Source organism: Varanus komodoensis, unplaced genomic scaffold (assembly GCF_004798865.1).
Source record: "Varanus komodoensis strain SLA01 unplaced genomic scaffold, ASM479886v1 scaffold594, whole genome shotgun sequence".
Classification (NCBI taxonomy): domain Eukaryota; kingdom Metazoa; phylum Chordata; class Lepidosauria; order Squamata; family Varanidae; genus Varanus; species Varanus komodoensis.
Window position 1 is genome coordinate 1,122 of NW_025336215.1, and position 19,309 is coordinate 20,430.

Below are 19,309 nucleotides of genomic sequence, written 5' to 3' on the forward strand. Positions count from 1 at the left end.
AGAGAAAGCCCTCCTCCGGGTACTTACCCTTCTAATATCCTTCACGGAGGTTCCTGGAGAAGGGCCTCTCCCGCTGATCTCAAGGGGCGGGCGGGCACATATGGACGTAAGCGCTCCTTTCAGTAACCAGGACCCAAGCCATTAAGGGGTTTATAGGTCATAACCAACACCTTGAATTGGGCCCAGACTTCAGTGGGGAGCCAGTGAAGCTGACGGAGAACTGGAGTCATGTGAACATAATGCCCAGTCCCCGTCAGCAGCTTGGCAGCTCTATTTTGAACCAATTGAAGTATCCGGACCGTCTTCAAGGGCAGCCCCACGTAGAGTGCATTACAGAAGTCAAGTCGGGAAGTCACCAACGCGTGTATCACTGTCATCAGGCAGTCGTTCTCCAGGTAGGGACGCGGCTGATGGACCAGCTGAAGCTGAAAGAAAGCACTCCTTGCCACCACTGTCACCTGAGCTTCCAGTGAAAGCTCTGGGTCGAGGAGCACTCCCAAGCTGCAGACCTTGTCCCTAAGAGGGAGTGCAACCCCATTCAGGACTAGGTCAAGGTCCCCTTCCCTGAAGCCCGATCCGCCAACCAACAGGACCTCCGTCTCCCTATATTGTACTGGACTTTATGAAGAGAGGTTGGATCCAAATAAGCCTTCTATTCATAGACTCCTCAGTCCAGCAGGGTCCCATTTGCAGTAGCAGCGGAAGGCAGTTTTCATTTGTTGTTCCCTGTCCCCTCCAACATCAGCTTTAATTACTTGGAGAGTTCTCTCAAATAGCAGTGATAGTGTTATAAGAGGCTGCAGTGGAGAAGAGGAAACAAGCTGCTGCCTCCTTCCCCACCCATCTTGTCCAACTACGGAATCTGCTGTTGGGCTGAAGGGCCTTGAGCTAACAGAAGGACTAACAGAAGCAAGGATACCTCTATTTCCAACCCATTCATTTAGTTATTACCAACTGCCTTCAGTACTTGAACTGATAGAAGTATTAATATATGAATACTTCAAACTAGAAATCTGCATTACTTTCTCTTTACAGGTATTTACAGATGGGATCACCAATAAGCTTATTGGCTGTTACGTGGGGGAAGAGATGGATGATGTTGTCCTTGTCAGAATTTATGGAAATAAAACTGAATTGTTAGTCGATCGAGAAGAAGAAGTGAAGAGTTTCCGTGTGCTGCAGGCCCATGGCTGTGCACCACAGCTTTACTGTACCTTCAGTAATGGTCTGTGCTATGAGTTCATGCAAGGAGAAGCACTGGATCCGGAACATGTTTGCAATCCAGAGATATTTCGGTAAGTCTGAAATGCTTATGTCCTCTAAGGAGCTCATGTGTACTGGTAACTACATGACTGTGCTGTGCTTTGTAAATTGCAAAAAAATTGCAACCCATTCATTCCTCTTGTCTCCCTTGAATGAAATACTGGCTAATGCCCTGGACATATCTTCCCCTTTTTAATATCATAACTTCCTTTTCTTTGGCATTACTTTGTTATTCCAGTATACAAATTCTGCTGCATTTCTCTCTCTTCAGAACATTTGACACCCTTTTCAACTTTCTCTGCTAGTTTAACATTACCTCTGCCTTTGGCACAATTGCGCTGGCCTTGTCTTGAAAGCTCTGCATGGACATTCCCATCCCAGCCAAATCAGTCTTCCAGCATTCTTGCTCCTCTATCTTGATCATCACTGGGGACCCAAAGCTCTCCTGACTCTATTAATAAACAATTCTGAGAGTGGTTCTGAAAACCGTTCTGAGAGTATTTGCTAGAGAAAAACCTGTTAAAAACTTCCCCTCCCATGTGCTTGGAACTTGCCCGGAGTATCTGTGGTGCCACCACCCTTTTTTCAAAAGTGACATAAGATACATTAAAGTCTGCATGGACAACAATAACATCTTCTGATGTTTCATGCTGCAGTGCAGTTGAGCCCATCTTACTTTGTGGGTTATGCAGGTGTTCAGCAGTGTTACAGCTTTTCACACTGTTTTGGGAGAAATTTATCTTTCAATGATAGTAGCTTCCATGGTGCTACTGTATTACTAATGGCAGTGGATTCTACAGCTTTCACTTGTCTGGCATGAATCTTCCCCCATTCGCTTCATTCAGTGGCTCCAGTTATGAATAGGAAAAGAACTTCTGTTCATCCACTTTCTCCATACCACACATTATTTTGCTAACTTAAACAGAACCAAACATTGTAAGGTTTTCCTTGTAGGGAAATTGACAGCAAGAACAAGTAAAAGAGGGGAAGACAATATGCTTCTAATTATAGTGAACTCTTTTTGATGATAATTCAAATTATTGCAGGCTCATAGCCAGACAACTTGCTAAAATACATGCTATTCATGCGCACAATGGATGGATCCCCAAGTCTAACCTGTGGCTGAAGATGGGGAAATACTTCTCTCTCATACCAACAGAATTTGCAGATCAGGAGTTACACAAAAGGTAGGTGTCTATTTCCATGACTGTTGTTCCAAAGCTCATGAATTTAGCATGGGGAAATATGCCCAGAGGTAAGGATAAATTGAGTGATCATCTGTCTTCAGCTTAGAAATGTAGAACAGAACTCCATGTAGCTTAAAGAGATTTAACATACTGTGTAAAGCAGCTTAATGAATAGCGCAGCTGAAAAACAAAAGAATGAAGGAAACCATGTTTCTATATCAAGTATGAAAAATAGGTCCTTGCTCATTCTGTGTGTGTAGAAACATTTCTTTGTTTTCAAACTTGAAAGGTTTCTGATGGATATCCCAAGTCCTCAAGTACTTCAAGAAGAGATGGCATGGATGAAGGAGAGGCTATCCAATCTGTGCTCTCCAGTGGTACTTTGTCACAATGATCTGTTGTGTAAAAATATAATCTACAATGGAAAACAAGGTAGGTATTGAACACAGCTGTAAGTAACCCTTAAGGATTGTTTTGTAATGTTTTGTATTTGTAGTACACAGTAAAAGCTTGGGGGTGGGGGTGGATAATTACAACTGAATGCTGTTTTAAATAACATTTGACTATACATAACTATTTGCCATTTGTTGCTTGATATATTCAATGTCATTGAAGTAGTTGTGTAGAAATACTTTTTTAATAGCTGTAACTACTAGCTTAATACGTAAGGGGTTACAGAAAAGAATAATCTCCTCCACTCTGTAGCAATCTATTATTTGTACCATGTTGTCTGCAGAAATTTCAAGGTGAACTGTTGTCTTAACTATCCTTGATTCAAACTTATTGTTTCCAACAGCCTTGGGAGCAAATGTCTCCAGGTTACTGTGTATTATCTTTGTATTCTGATTTGTCAGATATATTGATGACACCGAGGAATTCTACATGGTGAAGTATCTGGAAAGATACTTTCCAAGGCTCTGTTTATACCTGCTGATGAGGTACATAGGTATTTTTAAAGTTGAAGATTGGTTTCTAATTATGTTTGAGGTGAGGTTTTCTGGACACTGACTAATCGGATTTATCTTCCCTGTCAATGTCACCTGTAATTGAACTTTTGAAAAGAATGTATGTTTTCTAAAAACGGAATCATCTATACCTTACAAAAAGTTCTGACACTTAGTGATGATCTTGGGTTGGTGATACAGTTTAGTTAATAAATGCTCTACTAGGACAAGTTCAAAGCCAGCCTTGGGGGCTGCATGCTTCCTGCCTTCTCTTCCATTTGTTCCTTATATTTTTCTGCTGCACATGCAGCCTTTAAAAAAGTTGTCCCCTTTTTCAACAAAGACAGAAAGCCTGGTTTGAAGTTTGCAGACGAAGTTTAGAAAAGAATATTGTGCAAACCATGCTTGATATCTAGAAAGGAAAAGAAAATACACTGGAGGAGAAGGGAGGGAATGTAGATTCCTAAGGTTGGTTTCTGATTTGCAAATCATGGCTTGCCAGGAACTAGCATTACCTTTGCATCAGACCCTTGTCTGAGTTGAATCAAATTGGGATGTTCCTATTGAAGAGAAGGTAACATGTAGGAACTGGAGAGGGATGAAAGACGTTTTTCAAAGAATGTTGTGCCTTGAAATTGGTGCTCGCTTGATCTGAGGTAAAAATAGATGAGACGTGCCCCAAATAAATTATTTGTAGTGAAGGCAACATATTCAGGTAGAGCTTTTGGCAGGAGGGGATATGATGTGCAACAGTTGTCTTCTTTAACTGGTTAAACATAGGCTGCCTTGAGATCCTTTTTGACTGAGGAGTAGGAGCAAAATACTTTAAAATTCTAATAATGAGCAGTTCCCCATTGCTGATAAAACAAGTCACTGAATTAGACAAGTGTTTGAAATTCCTGAGATTATCTGCCTGGGATTTTCCTAGCCCAAATAATATTACTTACTTCATTGTGGTAAATATTCGTTAAACTTAGCCGGTTTTGCAAAAACAACTCCATTTTATGCTTGTCAAAAACAACGCCATTTTATGCTTGTCATACCATTAAATCTGTTCTATACAGTTTAAAGCTCTGAATTGTTTTACAACCATTTCATTCTAATCAAATTGCTTCTAAAGCTTTTTATAAAGGGTGCACCGGTAGCATTATGGTTCTTCTCTGTGAGGTTTTAGAGCTTAACACCTTCTAGTTCTCCTTGCAGTATCTACTGCCACGAAGATTGTCTGACCTACTGATGAGTCATGAGACCATTTGGGAATCTGTCTAGATCACACTCCTTAGATTTGACTTGGAAGTCTAAAGATAAGTTTGGGGAGAAAGAAGTAAATAAGAATTTTGATCAGATCTGAGGAAAGTGACTTCTCAATGTTTCTCATGATGGAACTTTTTTTTTTAACTGAGTGCCAAGACAAAAGTTCAGCTTTGAACATTGTCAACAGTTGTAGGCTTGACCTTCCCACTTTTGAAACAAATCTGCTGTCATTTTCTTTTATAAACAGAGTGGAGAATAAATGATTGAGAGCACTACATCATTTAAGAGCATTTCTACAAAAACCAGTGTGTGAGTGTTTAGCATTTGGGAACAGGGAGGGGGAGAGGGAGAATTCTCTATGAAAAATTTGCTTGCAACTTTTTAAAGGTGGGGGGAAGTACTAAGTGTATGTAGTAGCTAGATTGTATCTATTAAAGGTGCAGTTTTGGAATATTGCTGCACAACTCATGAACAGTAAGGGCAGATCTCAAGTGACCATTTCCCATCTAATGGTTGTTACCAAATGATAGTGTGACTATTATTTGCTAACTCCAGCTTAAGAGGTCTTGTGAACTAGCCCAAGCAGTGTTTAAGTCCCTCTGCAATGCTGAAATGTTGAGCATTGTTTTAATCTTGGAGTAAGTATGGCATGTATAAACTACTAAAGCTGTGTATTGTATTGTACTGGGAAACAATGTTTATGAAACTGATACATAATATTAAGAGGAACAATTTACTTTTGCAGTGGAAACTCAGCTTTAACTTAAGTTGGTTGTGAAGTGGAACACAAATTCTTAAAGAATGCAGTGAAAATGCCTGCATGCTAAACATGTTTTGCACGTTACTTGAATAACACAGTTCAAAGATGCAGTTTGTTCTCTGTGCTCTTCCCTTTTTAGTATCTTTTCACTTTTTATTCCTTGGAAACATGACCCTAACTAATATGCCATTTTGTCAGTTACCCTCTTAACTGTATTTCTGTTGAAAGTTGGCCTCTGGCAGTGAAGGTCTGTTGTAGTACTTGATTCACTTAGGCTAGTTCCTGTTTAGATCATAATACTTGCTTGTGGGTATTGCTTGATGTCAGTTTTATCTTCTAACTGGAACTCCTGAGAGAAAAGGCAAGGTTGAAATGTTTTAAACTAAATATAATTACCTCTTTCTCTTGTCTCTGCTTGGAAACATTTACATGCTTTAAAGGAAGAGTTCATTAATAAATCAGTTGTACTAAATGCTACATAACTTAAAGAAACTTCACGTAATCATAGTGCCTTGTACTCTGGCTTTATTAGATGATTAGCCATGCTTATGTTGTATTCATTTTCTTTTGTTAAGACACTAGTTCTTAACATGTTCTAATGTGTTCTTTCTCACAGTGCAATCTTATGTTCATTTGGAAGTAAGCCCCTCTGGCTTACTCTCTCATAAAGTGTTTAGGATTGCAACTTTAATTTTGCAACCTTGGATTCCAGACAAGTTGCATACAATTTTGCAGTGGTAAATTAAGCCTAATTTTATATGATTATATGTATTCATTTATTGTTGTAAGCCACCCTGAGGCTTCAGCGAATGGGGTGGCATAGAAGTTTACTAAATAAAAATAAATATTCAAAAGAACCAAATTATATCATCTACCTTTTACTTTACATCCACAGCAAAGCTGTAAAATGGGCTCTATTTTCTTTAAACATTAAATTTTCTGCCATTCTTAAGCATTGTCTTGTTCATAAGGAATGCTTCCTCTCTCCTCCCATTGCTGTAGTTGTTCCCTGCATGCCACTCTGTTCAGGAGTGTCCCTTTACCTTTCAGAGAGGCTTTTTGAAGGCCACAGATGGCTGTGGGGGAAGAGGGGGATAGAAAACTTCCCTTCCATGATTTTCCATAAGAGTTTTTTTAAACCTTATCTTTGGATCCAGGCTATTAGCTTGGAGGCACATGTTTTTATTAACTTTGTCCAACTGGAAACCACTCTTAAAGCCCATGATTTGTCAGTGTGGCTTTGCACTACAATGCTACAACAAATCTCTCTTGGTATGAAACAGTGATTGCTTACTTTGTATGTTAAGAATCCTTGTATCTACATGGTTGTCATCTCCCCGAGATTCCACTTTCTCCTTCAAATGAACTGGTTAGGACCCTAATGCTTAATCATCATTTAACATTATATGTGCAAGTCTGGTCCCCATCCCAGAGCTGTTCCATTCCATTCTTCCATTTTCAGCTAGCAGGTTGTTTTATCTAAAGCTGGACAAAGTATGGCTGGTATAAAGAGTATTAACAGTTCAAGTTTTCTACTTCCTGGTATGTCAGAGGAGGAGATGGGAGGTGGAGGTACACAAACCTAGAGCTTGTTTCAGTGTTGCCCCTGAACAGAGAAGTATTTTTCCCCTAATTCAGTAAGACAATGTCATTAAAATTAACACTGTTGATTAAAAATTTAGAAGTACAAAATTAACTTTGAATTTTAAATTCTTTTAATTTCATCTGTGTTTACTTTGGTGTTTCTTAGAATTCAAACCATTCTGTCTTCTGGTTTCTGCTACCAGCATACTACTTAACACTGTTCAGGTAGCAAATGTTAAGAAACATTTAACCCTAAATCATAGTGGTCAATTTATAGACTATTTTAAAAGGACTATGCTGCCAATGTGAGGTCTTGCCTTGTGCTGCTTCCTGCCTTGTTATGGACAAGGAACCACTCATGGATTGGTGGCCGCTAGCAGAGGCTTTGTTGAAAATCAACAGTGCTGAGTAGGAACTTGGAAATTATTTGGCTGCACTTACAGAAATAAGGTGAAGAGGCCCCAACCAGCTGGTGGAGCGGTAGCCTGTGGGCACCGGTAAGCAGCTGGAGAAAAAGGAAAAAGTAGAGATACAGGGGCTGAAGGCAGATTATGGCAGCTGGAAAGGAGAGAGATAGGCATGGGAGCTTGGCTCTTTGAGAACAGGAGGGATACCCAGAAGAGAGGCATAGATGGGATGGATAAGCCAAGCACTCCCTGCAGGGAAAAGAGTTCCCCTGGGGCTGGAAGCCTGAGGAGAATTCATTACGGTGAAAGAGGGCATGGCAGGCTGAGCAGACATGTGAGGAACATCCAGAAACTTTCTTTTTTGCATGGTTATTTCTCTTAAAAGGGTTTTCCAGAGATGAGGAATCAAGGCAATTGCCTTCATCCAAGGAGCTGCACCATAAGGAATTGAATTATTATAACAGGAACTGAATTATCTGGCACATCTGCTAACGTGGCTCATCCTCAGTGCAAGGTGTTGCCAGTTCTGACATTGAGAAGTACCATCATGTAGACTGATCCCTGCCTTATTAAACCTTTAGTTATTTACTCTAACCAAAGTAAAGCACATTTATTTTGTGGACTCCTGAGTTGTATGCGTCAATTACGGAATCCAAAGAGGAAACAGCATCTACTCCCATCCCCACCAATGGAAGCAGTGTAGTGCAAAATAACTTCCTACAGTGTCTATTATTTTGCTTTTGGAGCAGTAGATAGTCTGAATATGCTTATGTAAGGAAAATACCTTAATATCAGGCAGTTTTCAATTTTGTATAAACAGGAAAAGAAACTTCCATATAGCTGCTACTACATTACTCTGTTCACAGCAGATCACACAAAATTGGGCTTCAAAAATGAATTCTTCCAACACATACACTCAAGTATAATTTCACAGAAATTGTAGTTTAATAGATGCTTGAAACTTGGCAGTGGACTTACACAGTGCCAGCTGAAGCTTCCACTTGCAGCTTTACCTAATTCAGTTTACTGCTATTCCGGATATTAAATACTAAAGTTTTATTACCTTGCATAATACTTCTTTGATAATAGCTTATTGATTCTGACGAAACTCCTTGCAGAATGGCATTAGTACTGCATTATTCTGTACGGTATTGCCGCATTATTCTTTGTATTGACTGCAAATCTAAATGCATTTAATATAGTACTCAGTGTACATTCTCTCTCTTGCTTTTCTTTCCTCATAGCTCTCCCTTCCTAACAAGCCCTCCATCACTGAAAAGCTACAGTTGTTGATGGAACAGTTAAGCTGAGTTGGCCTTGAAAACATTGGTTGTATCAAATGCAGTGTTGAACGCAAAGGGAACTGCCTCCCCCTCCCCCTTTAGTCCTGTCAGTTGTGCTCAAGGGACTCTCGGGAACAGTCTAGGATAGCCTCCCCAACCTGGTGACCTTCGGAGATATTGGACCTCAACTCTCAGAATTTCCATGCAGCAGGACCATTGACTAGGAATTCTGGATGTTGCATTCCAGATGTGTCTGGAAGTTACAGGGTTGGGAAAGGTTGGTTTCTAGCATGTTGGGTGGAGAGCTGCAGTAAGGAAGAGCTTGTGCAAGCTGCTTCCACTTGATTCTGTCTCCTCTTGCAGCCCTTCACTCTGCATACTAGTTGCCCACATTGCAATGAATACAATGTTGGATGCACAGTGGACATCAATAAATGGCATTTTTTGGTTAGGATTTTCAAAACGGCCCTCTTTTAATAAAAGATAACTAGTTTTAAAGAATATATTGGATATCAGTTCTCCAGGGGACTTGGGGAACCAAGCTTTGTAGGAAAAAATGACAACCCTATATGAACTAACCCTTATTTATTCATTCACTATTTCATTTTTATACTACCCAGTTGCTTAGGCTGTCTGGGCTGTTAACAAAAGTTTGAAACATACAAACAAAGAAAAAAGTACATTAGACAATAAAACCACAGTAATTGTAACTGAATCAGCACAGAGGTATGGTAGTGGTATAGGATAAAATGCAATACTAAAACTAAAGTTAAAAAGTTAATTGTTTAAATACTAGGAAAATAAAAAGGTCTTCACCTGGCACTGAAAAGAATACGGAATAGGCACCAGGCACACCTCTTTGGTGAGTTCATTCCATAGCTGCGGTTCCATAGGTGAAAAAGTCCTTCTCCTGGTAGCCACCCTCCTTGCTTTCTTTGGAGGGCACTCTCGGAGAAGGACCCCCAAAGTTGACCTCAGGGTCTGAGTAGGTACATACGGGAAGAGATACTCCTTCAGGATTTTGACTCAGGCCCAAACTTCAACTGGCAGTCAATGCAGCTGGCGGAGGAGTGGCGAAATATGTTCCTGTAATCCAGTCCCCATTAACAATTTTGCTGCCCTGAATCAGCTGAAGTCTCTGCATCATTTTCAAAGTGCATTGCAGTAACCCAAAGGAGAGGTTAGCAGAGCATGGATAACTGTTGCTCGGCTCTCTCTATCCGGGTAGTGTTATGATTGGTATATCAGCTTAAGCTGATAAAAGGTGCTCCATGCTACTGAGTCTACTTGTGTCTAAAGTGACAGTTCTGGATCCAGGAGCACCTCCAGCTTGCTTGGGCTGAGTATCAGGTTGTTGGCCCTTATCCAGTCCATTGCCATGCTCAGGCACTGATTCAGAGCGGTCCTTGTGTCACCTTGGTCTGATAAAAAAGAGCGGTAGAGCTGAATGTCATCCATGCATTGGTGACACCTTAGCTGATACCTCTAGATAACCTCCCCCAGTGGTACTCTCTGGCATAACTGCCATGCCACAGAACAGTAATCCCTCGGCACCACCTTCTGGAATCGATCGGTCCAGTAGTAGCAGAACCAGTGCAGTGCTGCATCCTCCTAGCCCAGCCAGCCTATCCAAAAGGATGCCATGGTCCATGCTATCAGAAGTCTCTGTGAGGTCCTGGAGAATCAGTAGGGTTGCACTCCCCCTGTCTTTCTCAGGGTGACCAGGGCGGTTTCCCTTCCAAAACCGTGCCTGACTGAACCTGTGTCATCCAAGAGTGCCTGGAGTTGTTCAGCTACCACCCTCTCAAGTACCTTGCCCAGGAAAGGGATGTTGGCCACTGACCTATAATTGTTACCATCCTATGGGTCCAGATTAGGCCTTTTTAGGAGTGGCTTCATACAGCCTCTCTCAAAGAGGCTGGACCCATTTCCTTTCTCGAGGAGGCATTTACAACCTCCTGGACTCAAGTACAAATCCCCTTTTAGTTCATGCAAGCTACTCATTCTGCCATACAATTATATTTCGTAATGGGGCGCTTCTCTTCAGCATAACTGAAAATGGGTGCAGAAACTGATAAAACTATGCCTTGCCTGCAGACATGTTTCCTTGAAGTCCAAAACCAAAGGGAGCTGTGCATCTTGGAACCGTTCTCTCTCTCGCAAAACTTAAACTTAAGGCTGAGTTCCACTGCAATGCCATTCTGGAAAAGGAAGGGCAGTGAAATGCAGAACTTTTCTCTTTAAAGTTTTGTGTCTTATCAAATATGAGTTTGCCAAATTTTCTTCATCTGCTACAGATTAGGTATGTCCTTGTTGCTGCCAAGTGGCGGCGTGCACCGTGCTACTTAAAGGCACTGACTGGAGGTTTATCGCATCACTTGTTCGCATGCACCTCCCTCCTAGGAGAGCACGGAGCCTGGTAACAGCCTCATCTGTATCTTAGCTTCATTTTTTTTTAATTTTGTAATACTGTTAATTATAACTGGAAATTAGCATTTGAATAAGATCGAGAGCTAGCTGCTGGTGATAACGGCACTGCAGTCATGTATCGCTAAGTATAACTTGAGTGCAAAAGAATGTTTATTTTAGATAACTGCCTAATACGTTGTACATGCAGGCCTTTTACCTGCCATTTTATTGTGTTTTAAATGCAAACATTTGGCTAAAGATAGAAACGGGCTTCTCTTAAATGTTAGCTCCACTGTATGACAAAGCGATAATTAAGAAATAGTTGCATCTTTACTGGTAGATAAGATGAACTGAGTGGTTTAGGAAACAGCTGTCATTTAGAGGCTACGAGAGTTGATTTCATAACTTGCCTGTAGGGTATAAATTACTCTCTGGCTTGCTGTAGCAACATTGGTTTGGAAGTTTCTGTAGAACTTAAAGAAAGTTAAAAAGTTCTAAACGGATTCCAGAGACTCGCTTTCAGGGTTGAGAGTGCATGCCTATGCTTCAGACTTAGGTTGGCTTTGTCAGCTACCTTGCCACATTTGCTCAAAGAATCCTGGGAAACTAGATGCAGTGAGAGTGCAGAAAGCCGCTAGAGATCCCTGGCCTCTCACAGAATTCCAATTCCCAGTTTTTTCTTGAAAAACCATATTAGAGCCCATTACATTTTGTGGTATACACAAGGATCGCTGGCAAGATGTTATATAGCAGTGGGGAAATGTAATTCTTAAGCTCACACTGCACCATGTTTAAATAAAGTACTATTTACTATCGCAGCACCACAAAATTTTCCCACGATTGTTCATATGAGTAGCCTCAAGTGTCTTAGGAAAGAAGACAGTTGAGACTTTCAAAAATTGAAAGTATTGGTTTCCTCTGGTTTTTAGTTAAAAATCTAAGAACCACTAAAATGTCTGAGGAAAGGTTAATTGGAAGATTTCGTAATTTGCCTGAATGTTTGTTATAATGCATTATGCAGCTTTTTTTTGTTCTGATATTGGAGAAATGTTTGCCTGGGAGAATATGTGCCACAATATAAGCCAGGTAAAAACTTTTTATAGTAGAGTACAGTCCTGTGCAAAGTAACCAAAGACTAGAAAAATAATCAAAGGCCCAAGACACATATTGGTTCATGCAAAACAACTGCTATAGCCTTAAGAAAAGTAGATAAGGGTTGTAGCTGGTCAGATAAGCATTTATATATTAAGAGGCCAAGTGAGTCTCAGATAACTGATGCCCCTTGCGGTATGAAAGCAAATATGATGCTTAGATTTAACTGTTCAGATAATTAAGAGCATATGTCTTTAATAAAGAAGCATTCTGCTTGCTAGAATGAACAAGTCACAGAATCCTTGTCCTGGAATGTCTTAAATGCATGCAACTGAGCACAACAGGCTGGAACCGCAGTGGCATGTGTTAAAAGGCACAGTGACGTGTCTGAGTATTTTGCATACTTACTCTTACGAATTTTATTTTTTGTGTCTCGTGTAGGTAATGTTCAGTTCATTGACTACGAGTACTCTGGATACAACTACCTGGCTTATGACATTGGGAACCACTTCAATGAGTTTGCAGGTAGTTTAGTAATGCGGTTTTGCTATAGCCAATTAGTATGTATTGTCTTGCTGACACTTGGGTCAATGTGGGCCTGATGCAAGCTTACCTCCCTTTTACCCTTCTCCACCCATTGCGCTCTGAAATTATCCCTGGATTTGCTTGCTGCTTGCACCCCTCAGTGAAAACTCTGAGGTGGGCAGGGAAGAACTCCATTGTGGTTTAAACATACAAATTGGATCCTTCTCTGTGAAAAGTTGGAGGGTTGTTGTGTGTGGTGTTAAATGCAGGACTGTCCAGATAACACCATGCTGAGGAAGTATGCGAACAAGACGTGCCCTTGGATACAGAGTTTAGCCCTCTGTGCTTCTCTCTGCTCTTGTAATCTACATCTTTCCCCTGTGGATGCATGCTAGATTGTTCCAAAAGCAGTGTTCAATGGCAAAATAAGAACCAGCAGTCTGGGAGGAGGTTTTTACTCCCACCATACTATGGTTTGGTTAAAGATCTGAACTTAGGACATAATTCATACAGATTTATACTTTCTTTTTATTTCCTTTTATGGCTGTGCCACGTAAGAAGGTTGCATACATGGGTCATGTTTCAGTGTAGGAAAATCGCATCAGCACCATAATGTTCTGCAAAGGTGTGTACAGTAGGAAGCTTCAGTAATCTGTGATCCCTGCTCCATGGTACACACTAAAGCAAGTTCCTTTTTTCCTGGTCTCGACTTGAGTTTTTGGTGGATTAATCATCTGCCTTTTAGCCAATTACACAAAATTAAATCTGCTGATGTATTACCAAAACCAATGAGAGAGAGAATAAAAGAGTGTCTCGGGTGCTTAATAGAAAACCAATTTTTATAGCCCAGTGTATTTTTTAAAAAAAGTATTTTCCTTCATTGTGGCATGCAGTAAAGATTAAAGTAAATAGCACTCTTATTTGGTGCTATTCCAAAACATTTAAAAAAACAAAATGCTAAATAGTTGAACAGATTCCACCATTCATGCCAAAATGCTTATCTAGATTTTATGAAAGGTAAGTGTACATGTATTTAATTTCTCTGAATTAAGATCTGTTACATGAGTAAATCAGCTAGCAGGAAAAGAGTGATGATGAGAGAGTATACATCCTCATAATAAAAATAGTAATATTGCCTCCCTTAATTTAGTCTCATCTCATAAAAGGTTTAAAAAGGAAAGCCTTATTTGGTTGCAATCATAAACGCTTTTCATCCCTAATAAAACACACATTGCATACTTACATCAGAGTGACAATACTGAGTAGACAACACTCTTATTATATGATGAATATTCCATTGAACTACAACTGTATGAGCACAAACGATTTAGAAAGCCTGTTACCCCTCAGGAATTGAGAACTGTCATGCTCACACTTAAAACTTAAGCCCTGTGGCAAGAGAGGCAAATACTCTTGCTGTAGTTGCCAGGGGGCTCCCAGTCTTGTGAGCAGCTGGTAGCTTCCCTCCCGCTCCATCATGATCCTATCCTTGGGGACATAATCATTGATAAAAAATATTCATGCTGATTGCCCAAGCTTATTTCCCTTATGTTTATACCACCAATACATGAAAAGAGTAATTTTTCAGTGATTTTTTTAAAAAAATATGCATGCTTCAGAGTAGTAAACAGTTGAGTGTAGTGTACAAGAATAAGCATGCCCTGGTTTTTTCCTAAGGTCTGTATACTCTGGTGGGGCACTGTTTTGTATGATGATTCACTGTCATCTTGTTATGTTAATGTATTGGATAACAAGCAAGGGGTAACATGAAAATGCAGAAACTGCAAAATTTTCTGGAAATGTCTTTCTTTTTAAAAAGTACAACTTTCTTGTAGGAGTGAGTGAGGTGGACTATAGCCTCTACCCAAACAGAAAACTGCAGGAGCAGTGGCTGAGAGCATACCTGGAAGCCTACAAGGAATATAAAGGATTTGAGACAGATGTCACTGAGAAAGAGGTTGAAGTGCTTTACGTTCAAGTCAACCAGTTTGCCCTGGTAAGTTTGGCTTGTATATACTTCAGATACCCATCCCCAGTATGTTCTTGCTAACAGAAAACATATGCTAGATATTGGGCAATACCTGCATATTGGAAGTTGTATTGAAGAACCTGGAAATAAATCTTCTTCATACTTTTTGCATTAGTGACTGTCACAGGTCTTTGAAAAGTGGTGGTCTTGCTATCTTGCCTGTAGCTTGAGAGCAGAGAGAAACAATCTAGAATATAGAAGCGAGTTCAAATTACATGGCACTCTGAATAGGTTTCTCTGATTTCATGGTTGCATATATCCCAGTCCAAAAAGGCTTGTCAAAAACCCTGTTTAAAAAGAAACCCTTCTGTTTGACAGCTGTCAAAGGAAGCATTCGTGTAAATAGTGTGAGCTGCACTTTTCCTGAGCACTTAAGAGGCTTGAGAATGGATGGGAAAAGCATAGGGCACTGTTGCATCCACACTTAAGCTTTCGCCCTGTGGCAAGAGTGGCAAAGTACCCTTTTTGCATTTGCTGTGGGGCTCCCAGATGCCTGCTGGTGCCAGCTGTCCCAGCATGCCCAAGCAGTACTTGTGGGCAGCTGGCACTGGCTTCCCCACTCCTCACCTGAGGAACCATATTCAGTATACCTATAACTGACTGAGAAAACAGACATACATCCCCATAGTGAAGATGAGATGATGTTGGTGAGGTCTTGTTTTGACTGATTTGGGGACATACAGTTGAGCACTACTACCACAACCTGAAACTTTGTCATGCTTCAGGAAGTCATTTGTCTCACCAGTAAGATTTTCCTAGGAAAATGTAATGCTGGTTGCGGCATGGACAGTCCCTTCTTCCCCTCAGAAGAAAACTCCCAAAGTACCAAAGCTATTAGCAATACCTGAGTAACAGATTAACAGTATGTCTTAAGTTTAAATTTCCCAGAAGTGCATAAAATAGAGAGGGAGAATGGCATTGAAGTACGTATCCAAGGTTGCATTACGTAGTATCATGTTTTCTTTGTTTTCTTTACTATAATTCATTCCTTCTACTTTGCCAGTTCATAACATGAGGGTGCTCTGGACAGCTTACAACTCCTGAAGCCAGTCAGTAAAATAAACAATAAAATTAGTGAATTGTTAAAACACATCACATGATAAAATTATATAAAACCATTCATAACACAGTCAGATACAACCAAATAAATTAACAACCCAAATTAAATATTTTATTTTGCTTGTCAAAGACAACTCTTTGAATTAAGCCTGGCCTGGAACATGGAGCCAATAGAGCTGACGGAGCCTGCGTAATGTAACTCCTCTTGTTGTTTTAGTGGGCATTTACCACAAACATCTGAAGAAGCCTTTAACTCCATTGTAGCACTCCAGGATATGAGACTGTACCAACTGTTAGAGTAGTATGACAATAAAACCAGTGACTGAGGTACGTGGTGTGCTCCCCCCACACTGGAGGCATCCGAGATGCAGCCGGGCAGCCATCTGAGAGGGATGGGTTAACTGGAGCCCTGCACGAGCAGGGACTTGGATCCACTGGCCCCCCTGGCCCTGTCCAGCTTTGCTGTTCGATGATTCTATGAACTTCTGCTCTGGAGACTTTCTGGGGTCTTACACTGAGGTGGATGCAAGAGTGGCCTGTTGGGTTAAAATTACCATACCTTCAGATACAGTAAAATCCAATTTAGGATTCTTGTTTTGTTACAGAACACCAAGTTGGTCATTGTACTACTAATGACATGCTGAACATGTATGTTTTGGTTGCACTTCACTAATGTGTGTTTTTCTGCAGGCCTCTCATTTCTTCTGGGGATTGTGGGCTTTGATTCAAGCCAAATACTCCACCATTGACTTTGATTTTCTAGGGTAAGTAACAGTGCAGCAATAGATGTGTATTCTTAGAAGTGCGTTGGTATTTATTTACTCCAAGGCAAGTGTGTATAGGATTGTAGCCTAAGGCTATAGATCTTTGTGCTGTCTGTGACTTTCAGATATTATGACTTTAAAGAGTTCCCAAAGTGCAGGTACACTATTGGTTTTGAGATGCAAAATCCAGAATTTGAAGTTCCCATAGTTCTGTTTCTAAAATTAATACCTTCTTTTGCTAAAAATATTCTTTAGAGCTGTTAAGTGCTCACAAAGATTAAAATAGACATTTTAAAACGTAACCGCCTGCTGTTGAATATACTGAAACAAACTTTCCTATTTTGAGATTGTTAGCCAGGTGTCTCCGATGGCATCTGTTCACTTTCACACTGCAACCTGCATGTGTGTGAACACTTCTCTCTGTCTACATGTGGAGAGGTTACTTCGCATAAAGGCATGTCTCCAGCTTCGTGTGTTATGTAAGGAGTCCTGCACACTGGTAGAACTATGCTAGGCATGATCCTGAAAGACTGATGTGTCAGCAATAGCTGTTGAGGAAACCCAAGCCATGCTGAATATAGTCGTTTTCATTCACTGTGACAGAATCCCAACATAGCCAAAATTCAAACCAGTAGAGGCCAGTTTTGATGGATGAATGAATGATTTATTTATTTGAACTAAATTAATTGACTCTCAGGAAAAGCTGAGCTATCAATATGGAAGCACCTGCTTGGACTCTTGCTCCAGACATCCATTTCCTAGGTGGTCTCAATTGGTCAGTGACATGTCTGCAGTAGAAGGATAACAATGGACTCCTTCTGTGGCGGCAGTAGTTCATTTGTGGTCCTTCCACATATTTGGCCTACAGCTGTTAAGGTTGATGGGAATTGTAGGCCAAAGCATCTAGGGGGTCAAATCTGTCCAGTCCTGTTCTGCAGGGTGGTAAAGATGACAAGGAGGGAAAGTGGGTGCAGTGTTTGAAATGCTGAGAGATGCTCATGACGAAGTAAGACCTGTCGACCTCAGTGGGCACAGCCTCTAAGTCAACATGGTGGTGATTGCATTGTGAAAGTTTGCAACACCGCTAATTATATACACTTATTAAAATTAGCTGCTCTACTATTTTGGCATTACTAAGAAGAAGGCAAGGTATAACTGGGCCAGACTTACTGAGGTAGTTCACCTTTGACTGGATGAATAGCCTCAATCCACCAACCTATAACTGGTCCATCTGTTGTGGCATTAAAATCTCCCTTTTCCCCATAGACCGCAACTAAATTGGTCTGACGTTTCTCAAGTGTGTGAAAGACACTGGAAAACCACTAGATGGCAGGAAAAGCTAAAATTACCTTCTCAGTACTTCTACAAGGAGAGTCACAGTAAATTTTACAAAGGGAAGCAAGGCTTCATTTAACCTTTTTATTTCCTCATACAGGTATGCAATTGTTCGCTTCAATCAGTATTTCAAAATGAAGAATGAAGTCATGACTTTAAAACTTCCTGAGTAACAACTGAGAGCTGCAATTCCCCACATCTGGATAAAATTCCTTAGAGTTTTTTGTCTGAATACAAATAATGGAAAAAGTTAAGCATTCGTTAATTTTGTAATGTTCCTATGGTGGTTTTTGCTTTTCATTGCCTCTAAACAATCTTTTAATGTTCCACCTAAAATGAAAATCTTACTCATATTGTAGAGGGACTAGAAACATTAGATTTATAAAACATAGGGAGAACAAATTTAATCCTTTATCTTGTAATTTTTAATGTGATATGTGAATTATTTATTATGAATTTTAACATTCCACTGCTGCTTTGCATCAATTCTTTTTAAGGGAGGGATTCCTATAATACCATTACATTGGAATTAACATAAGTGATAAAATTGTCAAACTGCATATTACCCAAAATCTTTATGTGAATGGGAGCTGTTACACTGAATTACACAACAGAAGAATGCTGACTAGAGAAGTAGGTGTGGTGGGAGAAAGTAATTTTCATGTGGTAACACCTAGAAAACAAGTACAATAGAGGGAAAAACCAGACTTCCCTGTGTGTAATGTGCAGATGAAAATTTGCAGCAGCCGCAACTTCATTTGTGAAAGAAAATGTGCACAGATTTTACAGTTGTAGGAAGAGGCTTTTAACTTCAAACATAAGCTTTAAACGACCATTGTAGCTGCATCTCATGCCATTTCCTCCCTTAGAAAGGATTGTCCAAGAACCTTTGAATATTTTGGCATACGGTCTAAGGATGAACATTCTCTGATGCTGTCGTAGGAGCCAGCAGGACAAGCTGTTGAACCAGTCCTGTAGTGTTTGGGAGCAAAATAGTACCACTGAAATTCTGCCTTGGTTCAGTTGTTTTGGCTTTTATACTTTCTCTTGTCTACAGTCTTTAGATTTGTTAGTTGGTCGATTGTCCAGTTTCCTTGCTTAGATGATGGCTTGCCCAAGCCTCAAGATTAAATTTAAAGATCATTCTTGAAATAGATGACATTTGAAGAGTGAGGATTGTTCGTGAACACATTTTTTCTTTTCTTTTTTTCAAAAGCTATCCTACCAAGAATGGTTTGAACTTCAATAATGTGAAACACAAATGTTTACCTGTGTGTGTGTGTGTGTGTGTGTGTGTGTGTGTGTGTGTGTGAGAGAGAGAGAGAGAGAGAGAGAGAGAGAGAGAGAGAGAGAGAGAGTGTGTGTGAGAGGAGAAGAATGGGGAAAAGGCTTTAAACTTTGAAAGTAACTGCAC

The 19,309-nt window shown here is 40.2% G+C and overlaps 1 protein-coding gene across 1 annotated transcript; it reads left to right on the plus strand.

Moving 5' to 3' along the window:
- Window positions 1-696: 696 nt before the first annotated feature.
- LOC123033079 (ethanolamine kinase 1-like) lies at window positions 697-19,222 on the plus strand (the record flags this gene model as incomplete). The annotated part of the gene is made up of 7 exons (XM_044449441.1): window positions 697-1,295; window positions 2,310-2,450; window positions 2,740-2,882; window positions 12,625-12,708; window positions 14,544-14,704; window positions 16,487-16,560; window positions 17,996-19,222. Coding segments are annotated over 7 exons (1,275 nt in total), but the record flags the coding sequence as incomplete, so codon positions are not given.
- Between the last annotated feature and the right edge of the window lie 87 nt (window positions 19,223-19,309).